The 22,585-nt window shown below is 35.7% G+C and overlaps 1 protein-coding gene across 1 annotated transcript in view; it reads right to left on the bottom strand.

Moving 5' to 3' along the window:
• Positions 1-20,965: 20,965 nt before the first annotated feature.
• The window catches only part of LOC120089197 (coatomer subunit alpha-1-like), a 6,051-nt gene continuing 4,431 nt past the window's right edge, over positions 20,966-22,585 (bottom strand). Inside the window, exon 5 of the mRNA XM_039046609.1 lies at positions 20,966-22,481. Within this exon, the coding sequence (XP_038902537.1) occupies positions 21,525-22,481 (957 nt within the window). The 3' untranslated portion in view covers positions 20,966-21,524. The remainder of the gene's footprint in view (positions 22,482-22,585) is intronic.

The raw sequence follows: 22,585 nt of genomic DNA, 5'->3' as shown, positions 1-22,585 counted from the left end.
ATGTAAGCGAGGATATTCTATATAAAGGAGTTTGTATAAGACCAGACCACGAAATGTTTAGTCTCATTATATAATGCCTTTCATAATAGATACTTACATTTCACTAAGATGACCATAGGTAACATGACTTGAATCCTGAGTGAGTTGTGAACTCTTGCCTATGAAGGCGATCCTTTGATGTATGGGTGAGAGTGGCCAGATCGCCGACTCAACAAGCCTACCATTTTGAGGATTCATTTGATTGGGGAACTGGGAACACAACTACATAAGAAAGAATTCACTCATTCCCCAATATCGGGGCAAGTAGATAAATTGTTCCCTTAAGGGTCGATTCTAGGGCTTGAACAATGTAGTGCCACACCCTCTCCTGGCCCAAGAGAGATTTTGGTCATAGTTGGACTATAATTTATTGTTCATTAGAGGGATTAATGGTACTTAAGGAGTTAGATGTAACTATAGGGGTAAAACGGTAATTTTATCCCAATTGTACTTATGAGCAATTTGTGAAGGGTTGTTGTACTGTTGATTGGTTATATCCAATGGGCACAAAAATATATCTGTAGTGTGAAGAGTGCAACTGTCGATCTTTAGCGGAGTGGCCATCAGTTAATGGATGGTGAATAATTTAACTAAAGAGTTTAATTAATTATTTACTTATCGTTGGAGCTTCAAGCTACAGGTCTATGTGGTCCCCTCAGTAGCTCAATGGGAATAAATGAGAATCAGTTTTTGGATTAATTTGAATTGTTCAAATTAATTGAGGGAATTAACTACATATGATATAATTAATTAAATTTTAATTATATGTGATATACTTACTATAATGTATTTGATACATTATAGTATTAACTATTTATAAGAAAATAAATATTTGAATGTGATTTAAATATTAATTATATGAATTTAATTTATATGACTAAAGTTAATATAAATGTGATTTACATTAAAATCCATTAGTAAGATAAAAGAAACTATAGGTTATATTGTATATGATACAATATCAAAACTATAGGTTATATGTTATATTTGATATAACATATAGTTTAATATATATTATATGATAAGGTAGTTATGATAGAATTACCGCATATACATTTAAACATACTTTCATAATGCTAAAGGGATCAAGAAATCATACCAGATGAAGATTTCTTCTTCACAGTGAGTCTGAAGCCCAACCGTCTACCTCGAACAGTCACCACTTGGACGAAAGGAAATGGAGAAGACAACACCACTCAGAGCCCTCAGTATTCTTGGAGTGAAAATCCAAAGTGTGGGCTTTATTCGGATTTGGTAGAGGGAAGGAGGAAGAGAGACCATACACAACGATCAAGCAAATGGGAGATGCGGTCGTCTATCACATAGACAATATTCTTGATCGTTTAGGTGAAGTATATGATCATGTAGTAAAAGTAAACGATTGGCTAGACGATCGTGTAAGAAAAGGTAGACGATCGTCTATACGATCGTGTAGGAAAAGGGTGAGCGATCGTCTATACGATCGTTTAGTAAATATTAGGAGCTAAACGATCGCTTAGGAAAAAGGTAAACGATCTTTAGATAATAGCGCACGACGGTGTAATCAATATGCGATTGCTTAGCAATATCGTATATGTAAGCGATCGTGCAGTCACTATCGTATAGGCACTGATTTTCTAAACGATGACACTATCTTTTTCACAATATTTGCGCACACCGAGGTCAACACACCATCTGCTATTTATAATGCACTCATTCATTATTTCGAACGAAGAGGCGCCTTCCTATTTCCTTTATAATCGTCCCATGAATGTGATCTTATCACATTCATAACTTATAAATTAATATCATATATTAATTATAATATATTCCTCTACTAGATATAAATCATATTTATATCCAATTTCCTCCAAATTAATGTATCTCATACATAAAGTTAACTATATCATATTTAATTAACTCGTTCAATTATATCATATATAACCAAACTCCCTCTTGTCAATTTGAACATTTCAAATTGACCTAGAAATTGACTCTCAACTTGTATCCAAGGTACCAAAGGGACCTTATGAACCTATGGCTCGAAGCTCCAACGGTACGTGAATAGCTGACTAAACTATTTAGTCACGATATCCACCATCCGCTAATTACCAGGCATTCCACTAAAGACTGATAGTTGAACTCTTCTTGCCATAGATATATTTCTATGTCCATTGGATATAACCAATCACCAGTACGATGTCCTTTCAAAGATGTTCGTAATTACAGCATGCCAATTTACCTTTTTGCCCCTGTAATTACATCTTCCTCCTTAAGTACCACTGATCCCTCTAATAAACAATACAACATAGTCCTACTATGTGTGAACACCTCTTGAGCCATGAGAAGGTGCGTGGCACCACATCGTTTAAGCCCTGGAATCAGCCCTTTAGGGAGTTATCTATCTATTTACCCTTGCCTCAGGGAAGGAGTGAATTCCATATTGTGAAGCTGAGTTCGTAGCTCCCAAATCAGACGAATCCCCAAAATGGTAGGTTTGAGTCGACGTTTTGGCTACTCGCACCCATGTAAATCAAAGAACCGCCCTCAATGGTAGAAGTTCCTAACTCACTCAAGATTGAGGTCATGTTACCTATGGTCATCCTAGTGAGGTGAAGTCTCAGTTATGAACGGTGTTATATAACGAGACGTTAACACTTTGTGGTCAAGTTTTAAACTCTTTGTATAGGACGCCCCCGCTCGCATGTCTCCTACACGAATGATCAAGATCAGACCATCTGTGACAAGCCACAACACTTGTGACCATTCCACAAAGTGGGCCGCATCCGTAGCGTTACTAGGATAAGGTTTCCCTCCTATATCCATATACTACAGACCATTTTTGTTATCACTCAAGACATGATCCACTTGTATGTCACCACATACATGCTTAAGTTACATACAGATAACCAGGAATATTAAGTTTATTGGTTTGTGGTAAAATCTAAATGTGCAAAGTCAAGTAGTGAAGTAAATATCATTTATATATACATCATAAGTGTTCGTACAAAGTTGTTTACAAACTACTGGACACGAGACTTTAGGGGACAAACCCCAACACTAATAGTGCACTCAATTGACGTGTGATTTGGGAAAATTCCTTGTCAAATCTTCGATAGAAACCTACACTAAAAAGCTTCTTAGAACCTTAACATTTGCAGGTGCCGACAACTTTGCAATCACATCTATCTTTGGGTCATCAACTTCCGATCCTGCCTTTGAAATCGCCAAGCACAATACCTTCTGTCACCATAAAGTGATATTTTTCCCAATTAAGCACTAAATTGGTCTCCTTGCATATGGCAAGGATAGCTTCAAGATTGTTGAGGAAGATCAAGTAAGAGTCTCCAAAGACCGAGAAATCATCCATAAACATTTCAACAGATTGCTCCAAAAAATCTGAAATGATAGCCATCATACATCTTTGGAACGTTCCTGGTGCGTTATACAGCCCAAAGGGCATGCGTCGGAATGCACGTTCCAAAAGGACAAGTAAATATTGGCTTGTCCTAGTCTTTTGAGGCGATGAGGATTTAATTATAGCTAGAGTATCCATCCAAAAAGCAATAAAACTCCTTTCCAACCAGTCTGTCTAACATTTGTTCAATAAAGGGGAGTGGAAAATGGTTCTTCTTGGTCGATGCATTCAATTTCTTGTAGTCCATATAGATGCGCCATCCAGTAACAGTTCTGGATGGAATTAGCTCATTGTTGCTACTAATGACCACAATCGTGCTGCCTTTCTTTGGCTCCCATTGCACTAGGCTCACCCAACTACTATAAAAAATGGGGTAGATAACCCCTGCGTCGAGCCACTTGATTATTTCTTTCTTCATTACCTTCTTCATAAGAGGATTGAGCCTATGTTGGGGCTCAATTGATCATGTCTTCCCTTCTTCTAATCTGATCTTGTGCATACAATAAGATTTGATCCCTCTGATGTTAGCCAACATTCAACCTATTGCGCGCGTATGCGCCTTTAGTATCTGCAATAAAAGTTGTTCATCAATAGGAGAAAGTTTAGATGAAATTATAATAGGTAAAGTATTTGTTTTGCTAAGAAAAACATATTTAAGATGGTCCGGAAGAGGTTTAAGTTCAAGCGTAGGTGGCTCCTCTAGAGAAGGGAGTGTTGTCTTTGATTGCCGCTCATGTCGCTGATCTAGACATAACGGCTCAAATTTTCTTGTGCCCTCACTCAACGCATGAACCTCACATCCTTAGTCCATTTCCTAGTTCTCTCTTTCCTCAAGTAGTTGATCTGATTTAATAAATGGACAAGATTCTATGTCATCGAGGAACTTCAATGCATTAAACATATTGAATTGTACTTCCTGCTCGTCTATACGTATGGTCAATTTCCCTTTATGTACATCAATGAAAACTTTTACAGTAGCTAAAAATGGGCATCCAAGGATGATTGGATGTCTTTGTCAGCTTCATAGTCTAGGATAATGAAGTCTACCGTAAAAAAAAACTTGTCAACCTTTACTATTACATCTTCGATCTTCCCCTGAGGGTATGTGATGCTGTAGCATTATCGTGGTAGGCGTTGCTTCACTAATCCTGAGCTTTTTGAGGATTAAGAGGGATATCAAGTTGATACTAGCTCCCAAGTCACATAACGTATGACCCACATCTATTCTTCCGATTGAGCATGGGATTGTGAAGTTACTTGGGTCTCTTTACTTCTTAGGAATATTTATTTTGAATAGTACACTACACTCCTGAGTCAACATCATGGCCTCAAGCTCATTGATCTTCCTTTATTTAATAATCGATATATGTTCTAATGCTTCAATGAGTGTAATGTTGATGTATAGCTGCTTAAGAACATCAAGGAAGCATTTGAACTAATTTTCATTATTCTTCTTTTGTAGGCATGGAGGGAAAGGTGCATCTAGACGCACATCAGGTACTTCCACTGTGTTGGACGTGCTTAGTTGAGAATGACTACTAGAGCCAGGTGCTCTTTTTGATCAAACTCTTTTAGGTGCTGTAGTTACTTGAGATGTTTGTACAAGTGTGTCTGTAAATGTTGTTGAAGGATGACGATTATCTTTTCTTGGGTCTTTTCTCTTTTCTTCCACTAATGGCTACTGCTGCTCAATGTCACTGCTTGACTTGCTCTTTTCCATTGTTCTTTCTGGGTGCTTCAATGTTGCTGGACAAGGAGCCATGCGGTTAGCTCTTCAGCTCACTTGCAATTTATCCAACCTGCATCTCCAAATTTCTAATTGACGATGCTTACTTTTTAATAACGCATCATTTTGGGCTATGTACTCTTTCAACAGGTTCTCAAGAAGAGAAGACAAACTCGACGCATTGCCTTCTCTATTGAAAGACTGGTGTTGTGGTTGCTGTTGCATGGGTTGGAATCCAAGTGGCGGTCCTTGCCTATGTTGCAGATGCATTTTAGATTGATCTTGATTCTGTTGGTGACCACCCCAAGAAAAGTTCACATGTTTTTCCTATCCAGGGTTATATATATTGAATAATGGGTTGTTCTTTATGAACAAACTGATTGCAGATTTCTGGGGTAGTCATTATAGGCATGCGACTCTCGTAACCCACACAGCTTAACATGGGTTGCCCGAATGCGTCGATCTGATGCACGCTCTGCGTCTGGGTTGCATTGTTCATTGTTAAGTTCTTCAACAAGTTTGTCATTGTAGCCACTTATACTAAAAGATTAGTTATTGTGTTAGTGTCAATCATACTCTATTGCCGCCGCTTATTGTCTGTTCTGGAATCATATGCGTAGTCAACCCACTCCATATTATGTTTGGCAATTCTATCCAAAATCTTCTTGGCTTCATTGTAAGACTCACTACTACAAAAACCCTATTATTTGACACTTGAAACTTTTGAGTACTTGATGTTTTTATTAAAAAAAAAATCAAGTAACATGTAAATTTGATGAAAAACATCAAGAATATTGAAAAAAAACAGAGGTTGACAAAAATTTCTGGATTTTTTCATTCCGTTTTTACTTGACATTTTATAAATGTCAAGTAATTTGTTTTAGGGTTTGATATATGCTTTAGGGTCGAATTAAAAAAATCCCTAGATCTTTTTTCTTCCCCTTCTTCTTTGTGCAAGACTCCTTCGATATTTTCCTCCATGTTTGTCTCTTAGCCTTCTCTCTTGATCTTCCACTTTTTGCTCCTACCGCTTTCTCGCCTTTTGTTTAATACCTCCGTTGTTGTCTTGCCTCTTCTTCCATTTTACCACTTTCCATGTGAGTTTTTGCTTAAAACCATTTGAGGATCGAATTTTGATCTTCTATTGCAATGGTATTGGTGAATTGGGTAAACTGAAAAGCCATTTGGCTCTCATATATTTGACTTTACGCACACACAAACCTTTGTCTATCTTTTTTTTTTTTTTTGCAAAGGAAATCTCCATCTTTCATTTTGCTTCCTCTTGATTTGCACTGAAGCTCATTGTTTTGACTCGTTATTCTTTGGTTGGCTAGAAAATATTAGATATGTACATAAACAATCATTGACTATTTATTGAAATTTACACTAATAGTTTTGTTCATGTTTTTCTAATTTTAGTTTTAATGTTATATGTTCATGTTTTGTTAATTTTAGATGTTCGTTTTAATTTGATGGCTTTGTTGACACTCTTAAGTTTAGATATGTTAGTTAAGTTTAGTGGTTTTAATTGTTCAATGTACGATTAAGAGTGTGATTATAGTTTAATTTGGGATTTATGATGTGATTAAAGTATGCTTTTGAGGATTTTTGTTTCATTAAATTACTGTTTTTCATTGCTTTTTTATTTTTTATTTTTATTTTTATATTGTGCAATTAGTAGCTTGATTTTTTTTCCTTCTTTGGATTTGGTAAGGCAAATGGAGGTAAGTAGAGGTTTAATATTGCGTACTTATCTAACTAAGTGTATGTTGTGTTTTATGGTTATTGAGAAGATCTGTTTCTCATTGCCCTTTTTACTCTCTATCATGTTCAGTGTGTTGAAAGATTTATTTTTCATTACCCTTTCTTCTTGACTTCGTGTAATTATAAGTAGCTTTTGGGAGTTGAAGTTGAATTTTCACTTTTGGGAATTCTAAAGGGCATGTTTATGGGATTTTTTTTTCTTTTGAGATTTAGATTGTTGGAGTTAATGTCCTAAATAGAGTGTATCTTGTAGTTTGTAAAGATAAATTATATATCTAATAAAATAAGAGGTATTTTATTAATGTTTAGACTGCATTAAATCAATCTAATAAACTAAGATCCAAGGTTATTTTATGAAACTTAAATATGTATGTGGAGACATACAGGTGATGTGTTGTGAATATGACGAAATAATGGTGTATATTGTGATGGTGGTGTATGTGTTGCACATGCAAGTTTCCCTAGTAAAATCCAAGTATAAATCCTACAAGGTTTCCTGGTAAGTCTAAGATCGAACACAGGGGCAATTGAGACAATATGCGACGGTAAGTTTTGATTCCTTTGCGGTGACAAAAACAATAAGTTGGTTGCTATGTTTGTTTAAAGTATGAATACTATGCGGCGGAATTGAGTAAAGAGTTATTGACAGCGAAAGTTACGATGAGTATGCGGGGAATGAGTTAAGAAGGGTTTTAGCTAACACTTCCTAAGATTGCGTTCAAGTTATGCGATCATGCTACACACACACAACAGCATGTCATCTCTCAATACAAATGCCATAGCTCCTAATTTTAGGACGCATGCGATGTATACGATAATGTCTATAGGACTTATGTCTAAGCCTCTATTCTTGTCTATGTGATGATGAATGATACACACATACACAAGGCGACCGCATACTATCATATCCTATTTCTAGGGTGCATGCGATGCATGATAGCAAACAGAACTTATCTCTAAGTCTCTATCTCTTGCTTATACGGTTCTAATCTGACTTTCTCAAGCCTAGATTCTAACCTGACTCTCTCAAGTCTAGGTTCTTTCTTTATATTACTCTCTCAAGTATCTCTAAAGGGTGATGGACGCATACATAAGACAAGATGATCGCATAAAATGAAGATCTTAGGTCATGCTAGCTAAGTGCTTCTCAACCCATTTGGAAGTTTAGTTACTCATGCGCAATGTGAAGAGATTGAACAGATGTAGAGATGCAAATTCCATTTTATAAATAAAATCGGAATACAAAACGACAATGAAAAGTAGGGATAGGATGCATGGTAGCAATGTCTTGCTCCCCGAGGCTTTTACACTGTGTTTTACTCTACTCTGCCCAAAAGAATGTTCTTGCTTTCGCAAGTGTCGACCCTCTCTCTGTTCTCAGTGCTTCCCGACAGTCTTTTGAGCTAACCAGGAATGATCTTTCAGTGTCTTCTTTCTTTGCTCCTCTCTGCCTTCTTAAGTATATGAATTACAGATAACGACTATCTATGATCTATTCTCTATGTATATGGAAAATGGGAACTAGGACTGGAACTCCCAAAATTTTGAACTCTTTAACGAAGGTGGCCTTCGATATTTATAGAGCTTCAGGGTGAAGAGCTTTTCTCTCAAATGATTGCAATGATGGAAAGTCATTAAATCTCTATCTGATGCGCCGATTAATGGTCACCAAAAAGTTGAATGTACTTGCTACAGTGTGTCGTTAACGGCTTGTCAACTAAATTCGGATTCGACAGTTATCAGCTTTCTATCCCATCATGATTTATTAAGCTTTCACCTTGATGCGTCGTCTTTATGCGGCCACCTTCTTGAGCAGATCTTCACGAGCGCATACGATTGCATAGCTTTGCGATCACAATCTTCTAATGCGCTTGAGCGCCAGATTTCTTGGATCGCAATTTGCTTTGCGCCAATACATTTTCCTGCACAAAATAAGTAAATTAGCTACTTTAATGCGATGGGCACAAGCGATCGCAATGTTCTCAACTTAATTCTTTTGGACACAATTTTACATGTTTTTATAGTCGCATCCCCACATTGTTTTATATCTTTGCGTTGTAATAACATGCATTTCTGTCTGTTATCAACAGGTGGATCACGTTTAAGTGATAACCTAAACGGTTTGTATGGATAAGGCTAGGTACCTTATCCTGGTGGCACTACGAACACGACCTGCTTCGTAGATGTTACAATTGTTGTAAAGTGCTACAAATGATCTGATCTTGATCGTTCATGTGGAGACATACGAGTGGGGTATTCTATACAAAGAGTTTGTATAAGATCAGACCGTAAAATCAATAGTCTCTCTCTATAACATTGTTGCTAGAAAAGACTTATATTTCACTAGGATGACCATAGGTGACTTGACCTTAATCTTGAGTGAGTTGTGAACTCCTGTCTATGAGGGTAATCCTTTGATTTGTATGGGTGAGAGTGGCCTTGTTAGCCGACTCAATAAGCCTACCATTTTGGGGACTTGTCCAAGTAGGGAGCTGGGAACACAACTACACAAGATGAAATTCACTCCTTTTCCGACCTTAGGGAAAGTAGATAAATTGCTTCCTCAATAGCTGATTCCGAATCTTGAATATTGAGGCCTCAATCTATCACTGGCCCGAGGTGTTAGCACTAGAAGAATTTCGGGCTTTAATGTCGGTTAACAACCGACATTAAAGCCCTTTAATGAAATTTGCAACCGACATTAAAGGGCTTTAATGTCGGTGCAGCTGAAGCCCAAGAATCAAATGAAGCCCTTTAAACCGACATTGAAGCCTAGAATCTATCCGTTTTATCAATTATTTTCTGTTTTTTTAAATTCCGTTGTCGAATCCATTTTTTCAATCAAAAAATATAACATGATACATCATCATCAAATACTGTGGCTATGACATATTATTTATGTAATAGATTGCAAATCTATTACATTTAATCCACAAATTCTGCTATAAAATTTATAATTTAAAAGGTCGCACAATAATCTAACCCTTGAAAACACAAATTACAAGTAATACAAACATTATGAGTTTACTTTCCCTCTCCACTTGGTAAGTATGGATCCCTTCATAATTCTTCTTGAACAGACCCCTCCAGCTTCAACAATGTGTGGTTATAGGCATCTTTGTCTGACCACTGTTGTTCAAAGGATAGGTTTAAGACAAATGATTGAAAGTGAAAATGTGATCAGAATTCATATTCAACTAACCGTGTTTATTGGGAATGTATATAAGTGGTACATTCAAGGCAAAATTCTTGTAGTGAATGTGTTGGATCTAGAGTTCCCCAAGAAAAAGCATAAAGAGGTTGTGATACCAAATCTTTACTCCTTTGTTGCATTTGCAAAACAAGAAAACTCAATAGTTGAATAAATGAGAGAATCTTCTTTTTCAAGATCTTGAAGAAGAGAAGCTTGGTTACCTAGATATGAGATACGAAGACGATGGAAAATTTTCAGCAGCATAACGATGAAGTTGGACTCATCAACTAAAAATTATTAAAACTGTGAGTCAAACATTCCTTTAGAGTATTTAATTAGCATAATGCACATGTTCTCAAGCCAATCAAAATGCTTTTTACTCCAGGAGAATCTATAACTGCCATAATATAGCTGAGACTCTAGTAAATATTCATATGTGGAGTACAACTTTCAAAACAACTCAAAGATGCCATACCTGCAACAATTTCCTAAAGCAACAAAAGACTATGAATATAAAATAGAATCTTTACCAAATTCACATTTAAAGGGAATGCATCCAAATCTATAGTCTTCAAAGGTTGCTTTAACAGTCAATGGTAGCCTCAGCAAATAAAAACATATTTATCTACTTGCTCTCAATTATGCACATACCTTCAGGCGGTCTCTCTGCTCAGAGTATTTAAAAAGGATTGCTTCTCCTTATCATATTTACTAAGCCTCCAACGCATGACACCTCCTACTTTGGGGTGTTTGCACCATGTTTTGCCACCACCTACTCCCTTGACATTCACCTACTCTCATGCCACACACCTACTTGTGTTGTCCTCTTCATGCATAAAACTTCCTTTGCATGAAACTTAATTTATCTAGCTCCTACTAACTCAAGTCTAACCATCTCTCGATATAGACATTTGTCCGGATGAGTTCATCAATCTTGCATAATGCAGGCCTTAGCAACGATCTATCGTTTAGTTCCTGCATCTATCGCTTAGCTCCAACAGCCCATCATGTAGCTCAATCGTTTAGTAAACGATCTCGCTCTCAATGATATTGTGTATAGCCTATTGTTAGCTACCGTGCCCATCGTTTACCTCCATCGTTTAGCGCTGATGCCTTATTGTCTAATGCATCCGTCTATCGCTTAACGTCATCACCTATCGCTTAGCATTTCGCCTATTGTGTAGCGCGTCTGCTCATCGTCTAGCGCAGCACAACTATCATCTAGCACTCATACCCATCGCGTAGCACCATCGTGTAGTCTATCGCTTAGCGCCTGTGCGTCGCTTTAACGCTCAACGCTACCGTCTAATGCTATTATCCAGCTTCTACATTTATCGTCTAGCACTTACACTGATTACTTTGCTTATCGTATAGCCTGATCGTCTAGTATGTCACTCCTCATCGTTTAACGCCGCGCGCATATCTACACAATCGTCTAGCGCATCGCTTAGCTCCGCATATCTGCTATATGATCGTCTACCTCATTGTTTAGCTCCCCGCATTGCTACACAACGTCCAGCGACTGCCTATACGATCGCCTACCTCATCGTTTAGCTTCCCACATTGCTACACGATCGTTCAGTGCCCGCCTACACGATGCCTACCTCATCGTGTAGCGCTACTCACCTTACTAACGATCGTCTACCTCATCGTGTAGTGTTGCTCATGTTGCTACATGATCGTCTAGCCTAGCGCCTTGCGCTCAACATTTCGTTTTCACTGCTCTTGCTCACGCATACCCAACGCATGAGCAACTCTTGGCAACGTCTTCTTGCCAATACATTCGGCCAATCATGCGTTCAACCTCACAACGCATGGTTGCCTTTCTACTCATCTTATGCGTTAATGTCTCCGACACTCAATGCATGGGGTCCTTTTTGACTTTACACATTAGTCAAATTTCATCAATTAAGCTTAACTCAAAAACTACTCAAGGAAAATCTATTCACACTTTAGAAATTTCCTTCTCTTCAACAAATTGAATTTCCAAAGGCCATAGACACATAAAAAGGCCAATTTAGAAGCAGAGAGACATACTGAAGTGAAACCGCAACTGGCTTTCATTGAGACATTTACATAAACAATTGAGAGGTATAAACATAAGACAAAAATTGTTGTGAGTTTAAAAGAGGAAGAGAAGAAGAGTATACTGATTTGGATGGCAGTGCGGTGGATAAAGACAAACGGCGGCAGATCTGGAGACACGCAACGAGGGAAAATCGAACAACGAATGGTGGCACACACCACATGGTAATACTGAAACTCAGATATGGAGACACATGATTAATGTATCAAGTTTGGGTGCTTATTTATCAAAGCCTAGAGTATAAGACACAGGAAAATAACTAAAGAAGGATCAGCAGATTCGGGCTGTGGCGCTTCGATAGAACGAGCTTCATCCATAACCAGATTCGGGTTAGTTGTGGCACTTTGACAGAACGAGCAGCAGATCTGGGTGACTGGGTGCGATGACGCAGGTTGCACGATGAACAGACCTACACGGAAGCCAGATCACACACGACGAGACTTTTCACCCACGATCGAAGGATGAATGGCAAGGGTTTGGAAGGGAAAAGTGAGAAAGAAGAGGGTCTGAAGAGAGAAGTGTGAGAATGAGAGGAAAAAAAAATAGAGGGAGAGTGGGGAGGGAAAAATGAAAAAAAGGGGGGGGGGTGCGGGCGGGGGAAGGAATAGAAAGTGAAAGGATAAATTAAGCGAATCTTTAATGTCGGTTTAAAATCGACATTAAAGGTACCCCAATAATGTTGGTTTAAAACCAACATTAAAGATCCGTTTTTTTTTAAAAAAAAAAAACCAACATTATACATCCGATTTTACTTTTTTTAACTGACAATAAAGCCCAAAATTCTTGTAGTATAGTTTAGTTGGACTATAAATTGTTTGTTCATTAGAGGGTCGGTGTTATTTAAGGAGTTAGATGTAACTACATAGGTAAAATTGTATTTTAGCCCAGCTATAGTTATAAGCAATTTGTGAAGGATCGACTCACTTTGATTGGTTATATCTGTGGACACATAAATAAATCTATAGTGTGAAGAGTGCAACTTTCAATCTTTAGTGGAGTGACTGATAGTTAATGAAAATTGATTAATTTAATTAAAGAGTTTACTTAATTAATCTTATATCATTGGAGCTTCTAATTTGTAGGTCCATAAGGTCCCTTTGTTAGCTCACTAAAGGATATATAAGAGGAATGGTTTGAATTGTTCAAATCAATTGCATATTAATGAGATTATGGTTAATTATAGATGTGATCTATGATTAAGAGAGAAAAATATTTGAATAAGATTCAAATATTAAAGACATGTATACATATAAATATGTGATAATTATATGTTGATTAATTCTATATTAAATATAATTTAATATAGTTGTTTAATTGATTAATTAATAGTTAACTAATTAATTAATTGATTGATTTTTGAGAAATAAAGATAAATAAACATGTGATGTTTATTTATTTATTAAGTAATTATATATATTAAATTGGATTTAATATATATGGTTATATAATTATTGGACTAATTAATTAAATAAAATTTATTTAATTAAATTAGAAGAGTAGGAATAAGAAAGACTAGAAGAATGGGATCATCCCTCCTCTCTATAAATAGGTCTTCATGACCTATGTTTGTGGCATAGTTGAATTGAGAATTTTGAATCCTAGCCTCCTACTACTTCTCTCAAAATCTATGTTTTTTTCTTTACTACTTCTTCTTCCTCTTCCAAGTTTTGGAGATCACACATCCAATTCTTAGGATCCAATAGAATAAAAAAGTTTCACTTACGGTGGTGTCCCTTGATCATTGAAGAGACGTTCTGGAGAAGACGCAGAGGAAATCATGAAGAATTTGGGAATCTACAAAGGTAAGTTTTAGCTCTTCCCTCTTTTATTCTCTTAAATATATGCCAATCTTGATTGTTTATCCATTATGTTATTATTTTTATACCGTATTTTGTTTATGTAAAATCGAAAACAAAATTGCAAGGCAATCACATTCTTCTGCTTGTGGATTAGAATTTGGGATTCGATCCATTCATAGATTTTGTTAGTGTAGAATTTGAGAGATGAATTTTAGACATTAATCCCATTCTAATGTTTCAAAGAGAACTAACTTTTATATTGAATGTATAATTGAAGTTTTAATTCAAATTTATGTGGGGTTAAATTTCTATGGCTACATTGGTGGAAATGATGAGCTTCGTGATTTCTTAGTTCTTATTGGAGTTTTAATCATCAAAATTAATTGTCCGTGGATTTCTAATGCATAATTTGGTTTAAGAATTTTGGGTTACTTAGCATGAAATTGGAGGAATTGAGAAGAAAATTATTCCAGTTAATATTCTATTAACATGTAAACAATGGGTTAAAAAGCTATTGAGGATTATACCTTTAAGTTGGCCTCTTAACTTTGAGCCTCAAGACCCATGAGCGACTTATGCCTCTAATGAATAGGCCTTTGTATTGTGAGAATACATTAAAATCTTTATGCCTCGTCTACTTATGATGATATCGTCTATTATCTTGATTCATTACGAACATCATCTCTAATAGATATTAGATACGTAAAGGACATGTAAACTTCTTGTCCTATGATGCTTTTCGTCATTTTAAAGTTTACTTTATTTTATTGTTTTGGTGGCATTACTTGGCAATAGGGCTATTGCTATCTTTCGATCCTAGAAAAATATTCAAAAAGGTCGAAATCAAATATTATGGAAAACCATAAAGGCAAGTATAGACATATTTATTCGTTAATTAAGTTATATATATGTAGGTTATTTCTAGTGTGTATGCAACATAAATTATTTTAGTATGTAGTATTGCAGTATCCTTTACAAGTTGGAACCACTAAATGTGGATGCTATATGATGAGATACATGAGAGATATTATCACCAAATGGAGCAAAGTAGTCACAGATTCAGTATGTTGTTAATTAATACCTATTCACATTATTCTCAATAGTTCAAATATATAACATTTGACAAAACAAGTATTGACTTCAATATTTGGGCTTTATATTAGATTGATACGAGAGACTCGTACAGTCAATTTGAGTTGGAGGAGGTGCGAGGTAGAGCTAGCTGAATTTTTGGGTTCTTACATGTGATGGTGACGATATGCATTTTTGGATATTGACATTAAATTTTGTGAAGATATGGGTTGTTGATATTGAATATAGGGGTAGAATGTTCATTTGCTAATTTTGGAAACGTGTGTGTTGATCATATGTGATACTTAGATCTATATAGTTGGCATAATTTTTGGAATTGTAGATATTTGGGTTTATTCTTTTGGGATTGAACATTCTTTTTGAAATTGTTCATATGCAATGGTCGGGTTGATAGTCTTCTATATAACTTACAATTAGCTAGATTGTTCATATATGGACTTTGTTATGAATTTTGTAAACATTTTATGTTGTAAATATATATATATGACGACAACTATATTCAAGGATATATATGCACTTTTGTTAGCTTGATTGGTGGAAAGTTTTGAATGATTGAACAAGTTTAAAGAGTTCAATATGTGTGCTGTTTGTTTATTTGGTTAATAAAATGATCATCCTCTGTATCATTGTTAGACTTCAAAACAGGAAATTATATAGGTAATTTCTAATTTTATATTTATTTAAAAAAAAAAAAAAAACAAGCTTGACAAGCAAAACGTGTCAAGTATTCCTTAAGTTGTCAATTTTTTGGTGTCAAGAAAAAAAATTACATTTGACAAGTAAAAACTATCAAATTATGAAAATTTTGATCCATAATAAATGTCAAGAATTTAGATACTTGATACTTAAAATAAGTCAAGAGATCCCATATACTTGACAGTTATAACATATCAAGTAAATTACATCTTAACACTTTTAGATAGTAAAAAAATTTCTCTTATTCTTTACACTAGGTTACTTGACATTTTTAAAAATGTCAAGTAACACTGGTACTTGACTGCGAAAAAACGTCAAGTAATACAGTTTTATAGTAGTAACTTGTCCATAAGGCCGCCTGTAGCGCTGCGTCTGCTGCCATCTGATATGGTCTATTCAGTCCTCCATAAAAAGTCTTCATCTGGAAAATTAGAGGCAATTCGTGGTTAGAACAGTTTTTTACCAGCCTTTGAATCTTTCCCACGCGTCATTGAGTGTCTTAGAGTCTCCTTGTTCAAAATTCATAATCTCCCAACGTCTCATTGCATTGACTGTAAGAGAGAAGTACTTTTGCATGAACTTCTTTACTAGCTTGCCCCACATCGTTATCTCGCCAGGCTCCAAGGAGCTCGTCCATTTCTTAACGTCATCTTAGAGTGAATATGGGAACAAAGATAGTCTAATTTCTTCTAGCGTGATTCTAAGAATCACGAATGAATTATAGGTCCCCAAGAAGTGTTTCATACGAGCGTGTGGATCTTCCCACGAGTACCACCAAATTGTCTTGTCGTCTGTAACATTTGTAGCATGACATATTTCATTTTAAACCAAGTCCCATTAGGCATTAGATAAATGATCTCTGGCAAAAAGTCAAACAACACGGACAACGCATATTCACACATCGGACGTGTGCTGTTATTCGCCATGGGGGTTGGATTTGCGACAACATTGGCTAGCCGTTGAGCCAAATCTTGGTTATTTTGGTTGTTTGCCTTTTTTTGTTGCCTTAACCTTCAAAGTCTATTTGATATTTTTCTTTGAAGATCCTTTCAATCTCTAGGTCGTATCTGAGTTTCAAAGCTCTTGTTCGGCTCATAAAACGTTTACAAGTCCAGGCTTAACTTATAATAGACCTTTGATTGAAAGTCTTGTAAAAAGATGCAATGACCAAATTTAAATTAGCTACGTTGCTAGAATCCCCGACAATAATGCCAAAAACTTGTTATGTTTGTGCTTTTGAAGAATTTTGTGGAAAAATGAACGATCTATTTCTTGGAGTGAAGACAATGGTATGAGTTGGACAGATGATAAATTAATGTTCAATCACACTTTGCCAGTTGCATACAAATTTCTTGACTAGACACAAGTATAAATCTAACTTAAGTGTCCTAGTAAGCCCAAGGTCGAACACAGAGAATCTAGTGTAGACTAACGCAATGTGGTCTACTGATATGTTTGCAGTAGTTTACTAATTAACTGTATGCGTTGTTGTATACACTGAACTAACTTAGCACGCTTGCAAGAGGAAGTAGGAGTTTGGATAAAGAAGAAGAGGGTACATTAATGAATGGACCATGCGTTAGATGATATATGTTGATTCCTTAGTTATAACAATAAACCTATGTATGCACATTGAAAATGAAGTGGAGATGGTAAAGATGCCTGCTAGAATCTAAGTGCATGTGTGCGATGCGTTTAGAGTCTGTTCTTTAGTTTATGCTCAACACCTCTCGATGTGAATGCCACATTTATCTTGTCTCTAAGATGCATGCGTTAGTCAAAATGAACAGGCAAATGACATAAATAACTTTATCTCTAAAATTACTCTACGCCCTAACTTGATGAGTTCCACAAATACTTACTCTCTCAAGTAACTAAGTGCTTTTACTTCAATCGACTGATTGGGTGGATTAAAGAGATATATTTTAAGCAAATATCAAACAAATAAACTTCACACACACAACAACTTAGGAATTCAACGGATGGAAATGTGGAAATGGTTGAAATGAGATTAAATTGAAGAAATATATTTTGTTACATAGAATCTCAATTCAATCAAGTAAAACAATGAACGAAAATGTTAAGTAAGAGAGGAGTCAAGTCGCAAGGTTTAATCTCTTGTTCCCGTTGACTCGTTTTTGTGCTTGTTGTTGACAATAGAAGAGATGAAGAAGATGTCTCTCACGAGCTTTTCTCTGGTAGCATTTCGTTACCAATTGTGGAAAATGACAATCGTTCCTCTTCTTTCTTTCTTGCAATCGACAGAGATGAAGGATTTATAAAAGTTCTAAGCTCTAAAATCTCTAAGTGTTTAACTGTCTAATTATCTAATTCCCTCTTCTGTAGTCAACTTCTCCTTATATAGGCAATCAACCCAGCCACCTGGTGATGTGACTGCATTAAATTCCATACTATGAGTTAGCCGCCTGCAATTCTGTCTCATTCAGATATTGCCAATTAGTTGCCCATGCTTGCAAGTTGTGATTTGATGTTAATTGCTGGACGCATGCTCCTTGCATTGGCTTTTTCTGCAACACGTAGTAAACTCTTCTGATTCCCGCATTAAAGTGTGTCAGTGATGCAATTTTTACTTAAAGGGTACTTTTGCATGAGTTTCACATAAATGCAATTTCATGCGTTTTTTTCTTTATTATGAATGCGTTTTCATCATTTTAATCTTAATTGTTCCAACTTTGAGAGAACAATAATTTGTATTTCTACAAGTTATCAGTAGTTGAGTGTGTGCTAATAGTCAAATGCATTTTTTATTTGACCATTTATTGTTTTGGTATATTTTAAGGAAATTATTTTAAATGGCAAAACTCTGAAAGACGTTGATAGATGTCTATCAGTGTCTATTGGTATCAATCGTTGATAGACAATGACATTTTGCTATATTTGTAAATATTTTGGTTCATTTTACTATATTCGAAAACAATCCTATATTTTAAGGGAGAATTTGATTTTAGGATTTTGTGAGATTTTATGTTTTAACTTAAAATTTGATTTCTATTTTGGTTGTTGAGAAAATTGGAGTAAGAATTGGAAAAAAAAAAAAAAAAAAAGAGAGAGAAAAATGAAATGCCTATATGGAAACAATAAGGATATCCATACAATTCGTTTTACAATCAATTCCTTTTTAACTCAAGAAAACTTCAAACATATGTATCACTATACTAATAGTAGGATCATTTTTAGACTTTTTCTAATTTAGAGTTATTTTTGCAACGAGATATTAATAGTTTTTGTTCATTTATTAACAACGAGAGTATTTTTTTAGATCTTTTTTTAAAAATTGAAAAGTACTTTTGAAACTTTAAAATTTCAGAGGTATTTTTGAAACGAAACTCTAACGATTTCCATCCAAAACTAAGATAAGAGAAACTTTGAAGTCTTTTGAAAAGTTAAAGAGTATTTTTGAAACTTTTGAAAGTTCATGGTATTTTTTTACACAAAGTACAATGTTCAAGGACATTTTTTATAATTTAAAAGAAATCATATATAATTCTAAAAAAAAAAAAAAAAAAAAAAAAAAGAAAATATATGACTTTATTTGAAAATAACTCAGGTATTAATTTAGAGAAAAATGTTAGAAATCAAATTGAATAATTGATAATTTCATTGAAATGAGCGATTTTTTCGTCATCTCTTCTTCAGATATAGATATGTATATGTTAAGAATTACTAGGGGGTTTTTAACAAAATTGAGGAATTCTTCGTGATCTGATGCAATTGCATTGCAAGATTGCAAGGCAGTTGGATAGATCTTCAAATAAGCAAAAGGAATATCGGCTATAAACGAGACATGAAATCAAGGACTCAAAACACGAAGAATTCCTCAAAGAAAGTGCAAAACTTTGTTTAAGTGCACAGTTTTCTGTTTTTCCATAAATTTTCAATTCTTGTAGTCCTGTAATCCTCTCGAATTCTTGCTATTGCTTTTTTGATCACCCGTATCAAAAGATTTATGGCGTTAAGATCCAACTGTCCTTGAAAGAGAAATATGGATTGATTGAAGGAAGTTGTAGTAATCTCTCGGGTCGAGTTCTTTGCTTTTTTTTTTTGTATATCAATTTCTGCAATTTACTATTCTAGCACCGTGGATTCAGTTATTTCATATTTTCCTTCATATTTCTTTACGATTTTACTAAGTTCCTCTCAAGAACAAGTTTTGTACTTTCTTTTAGTACAAGTTCATAATTGATGTTTTTCATTCTCTCTTTTCTTTTCTAATATGTTTTTCTCTTCAAAATTTGTTTTTTTTTTTTTTTTTTTTTTTGTTCCATTATGAGCTAAAACCCTTTATTGGTATTCAAATACACCAAAGGAGAACATGTCTTTCATGCACAAGAAGTAACTTTGCTCATTCCCATAGCATGTTTTGTTTTTATTGAGTTTAATTCCATTATTAGTCTAGATAGAGTTGGGTAAAGCTTGGTTTTATAAAAGCAATAGAGGAAAAGTTTTAGGCAAAATTTGTTTTTTTTAGGACCTTGGATTGTGTTCTTATGACTTAAACTCCTAAAGATCCATCATAGAGAGTCAAATATGTATTGAATCGATTCACTATGCCAAAGTTTGAGTCAAAATTGTAATTGCATGAAATGTGACATTCTCCAAATTGAGTTCCTCTTTGATTTCATTGCCTTTAGTTTGTTTTTGCACACACAACCATCTGCCTATCTATTTTCTTAATTGACAATTTCAACTTGAAATCTTAAAATAAACACAAATTCATGTTTTGAGGCAAAAATAACTTCACGTGGACTTCGGATGTTGAATTTTTTTTTTTTCGATAATCAACTTGATGTTGCAAAATAAAGGGAACTAACTGATACGAACCAAATCTATGTTGCACAAAAAAAGACATTCCATATTTTAAAAATATATATTATTTAGGTTAAAAAAATTGCAACTTACATCCGACTTCAGAACTCAACTCAACACTCCAAAAACGGACTTTTTAACTTAGATTAAACAATTCTGCACCCCAAACTCAAATCTCTTAATTCCACACTTCAAAACTCAACTCACAACTTTCAATTTTATGTCTATTAGGTTCTTCACGTCATGTCTCTCGCCGCTTCAATACCACACCTCAAATCTCACCATGCCTTGGCACGAACAACACGAGCCACGAGACTAGACCCACCATCCTCATAACAAATACGCCTCTTTAGAACTACAGACACGGTACTATTGAACGTACTCGTAAGAAGTACACTTCTCTACAACCAAGGACTATAATCAAAGAACCCAACACATGTTTAAAAGTCAAGTTCTGGAAAGAGAGTTGCAAGAGAACAGATAAGCAAAAGGAAGCTCACAGACATGTTCATCTCTTACCAAGGAAGAAGCTCTGGCCGCTTTACAGACAACGAAAATTGGAGCAAGGGTCCTGCATGCATTAACCTGTAAGATGTCATGTCATCCCTGCAAACAATCAATTCATATAAAGTCCTCCTGTATTTGATCTCATCATACCTAACATGAATAGCCTATTCCAAAATTCTGAACTTTATTACAGTGATATCACAATCAACTAAACAAAAAGAAACAAGAATACTTGGGTAGCAGACAACCGAAATTGTTATCAAGGTAGCTTCGCTAACTGTTCTACTCCATCACTTTCATTTACCTTCCACAAGGAGACGTGAATACTCAACAACAAAGCTCCTGCTCTTCAAGAGATAAGTGAGGTCATTGAGAAAGATATAATTCCCAGAGTTTGATCATCGATTTTGAGTGGGAGAACAAAGTAAACCAGACGCATCTGCTCCAATAACAGCAAGATCACAAACAGAGCAAATTTGCCCTTCCTGACCTGGTACAAACCTGGAACTACAGTATGGGCAAGAAACATCCTTCTGACCTCGGTAAATTGGCACATAAGTTGCACCACAGATCACGAATGGGTTTCTAAAGTCATAATTCAGTTGGGAGGCATCTGTCATGTTCCTCTCTGCAGCCTGCAGCACTTGCCTGGCTGTCTTAGCTTGATTCTCAGTTGAAGGATTAGTCTCAAGAAGTCTGCGAGCGAAGTTTGCCGCACAGGCAAGGTTCTTAGCCTTGTAACAGACAGTCATAGCGTTTAATAGAGCAAGCCTCAAATGTGGCAACTGAAGGTTGCAGTGCGTAAAATAGGCTGCAAGCTCCATTTGACGTACTGGATTGTCCTTGAGTTCCCTCCTCTTCAGTTCCATTTGCAAACCCAAAACATACTCTTTAACGATAATAATTAACTCCTTTACCTCATCAACTTCCCTCCTAGACTCGACAACAATCAGAGGAATGGTATGAAGAATAGTAAGAAAAAAACGAAGAGCCTCAGAAAACTTCCCTGATGTTGTGGCCTTGTAACCAGCTTTAAGCTTCTCCTCCAACTGAGTGAAACTGTATATAAGTGCAGGAGATCCTTTTGCATTTGCATTACTAGATTCACTGAATCCTCGTTCAACTGCTAACGATATTATGGGAGCGGATGAAAAAGCACGAAGATAGGTTTGACTCCCAGCATGAAGATCGAGGAATATGGGTCTCAAAGGAGCAAAGTTTTTAATTCCTAGTTGCCTGTTAAGCAACCGCATTGCAGTATCAAAATTACCAGCAGCAGCATGTTCTGCAGCAAGGGACGACCTCTGTATCCAAGCCTGGTTGGCAGGCAGGCCAGGAGTTGGAGCCACAAAAACCGCATTGCAGTATCAAAATTACCGGCTGCAGCATGCTCTGCAGCAAGGGATGACCTCTGTATCCAAGCCTGGTTGGCAGGCAGGCCAGGAGTTGGAGCCACAAA

Source organism: Benincasa hispida, chromosome 10 (genome assembly GCF_009727055.1).
Source record: "Benincasa hispida cultivar B227 chromosome 10, ASM972705v1, whole genome shotgun sequence".
Lineage (NCBI taxonomy): Eukaryota > Viridiplantae > Streptophyta > Magnoliopsida > Cucurbitales > Cucurbitaceae > Benincasa > Benincasa hispida.
The sequence above is the reverse complement of the archived record's forward strand: the minus strand, read 5'-3'. Positions and strand labels throughout refer to the sequence as shown.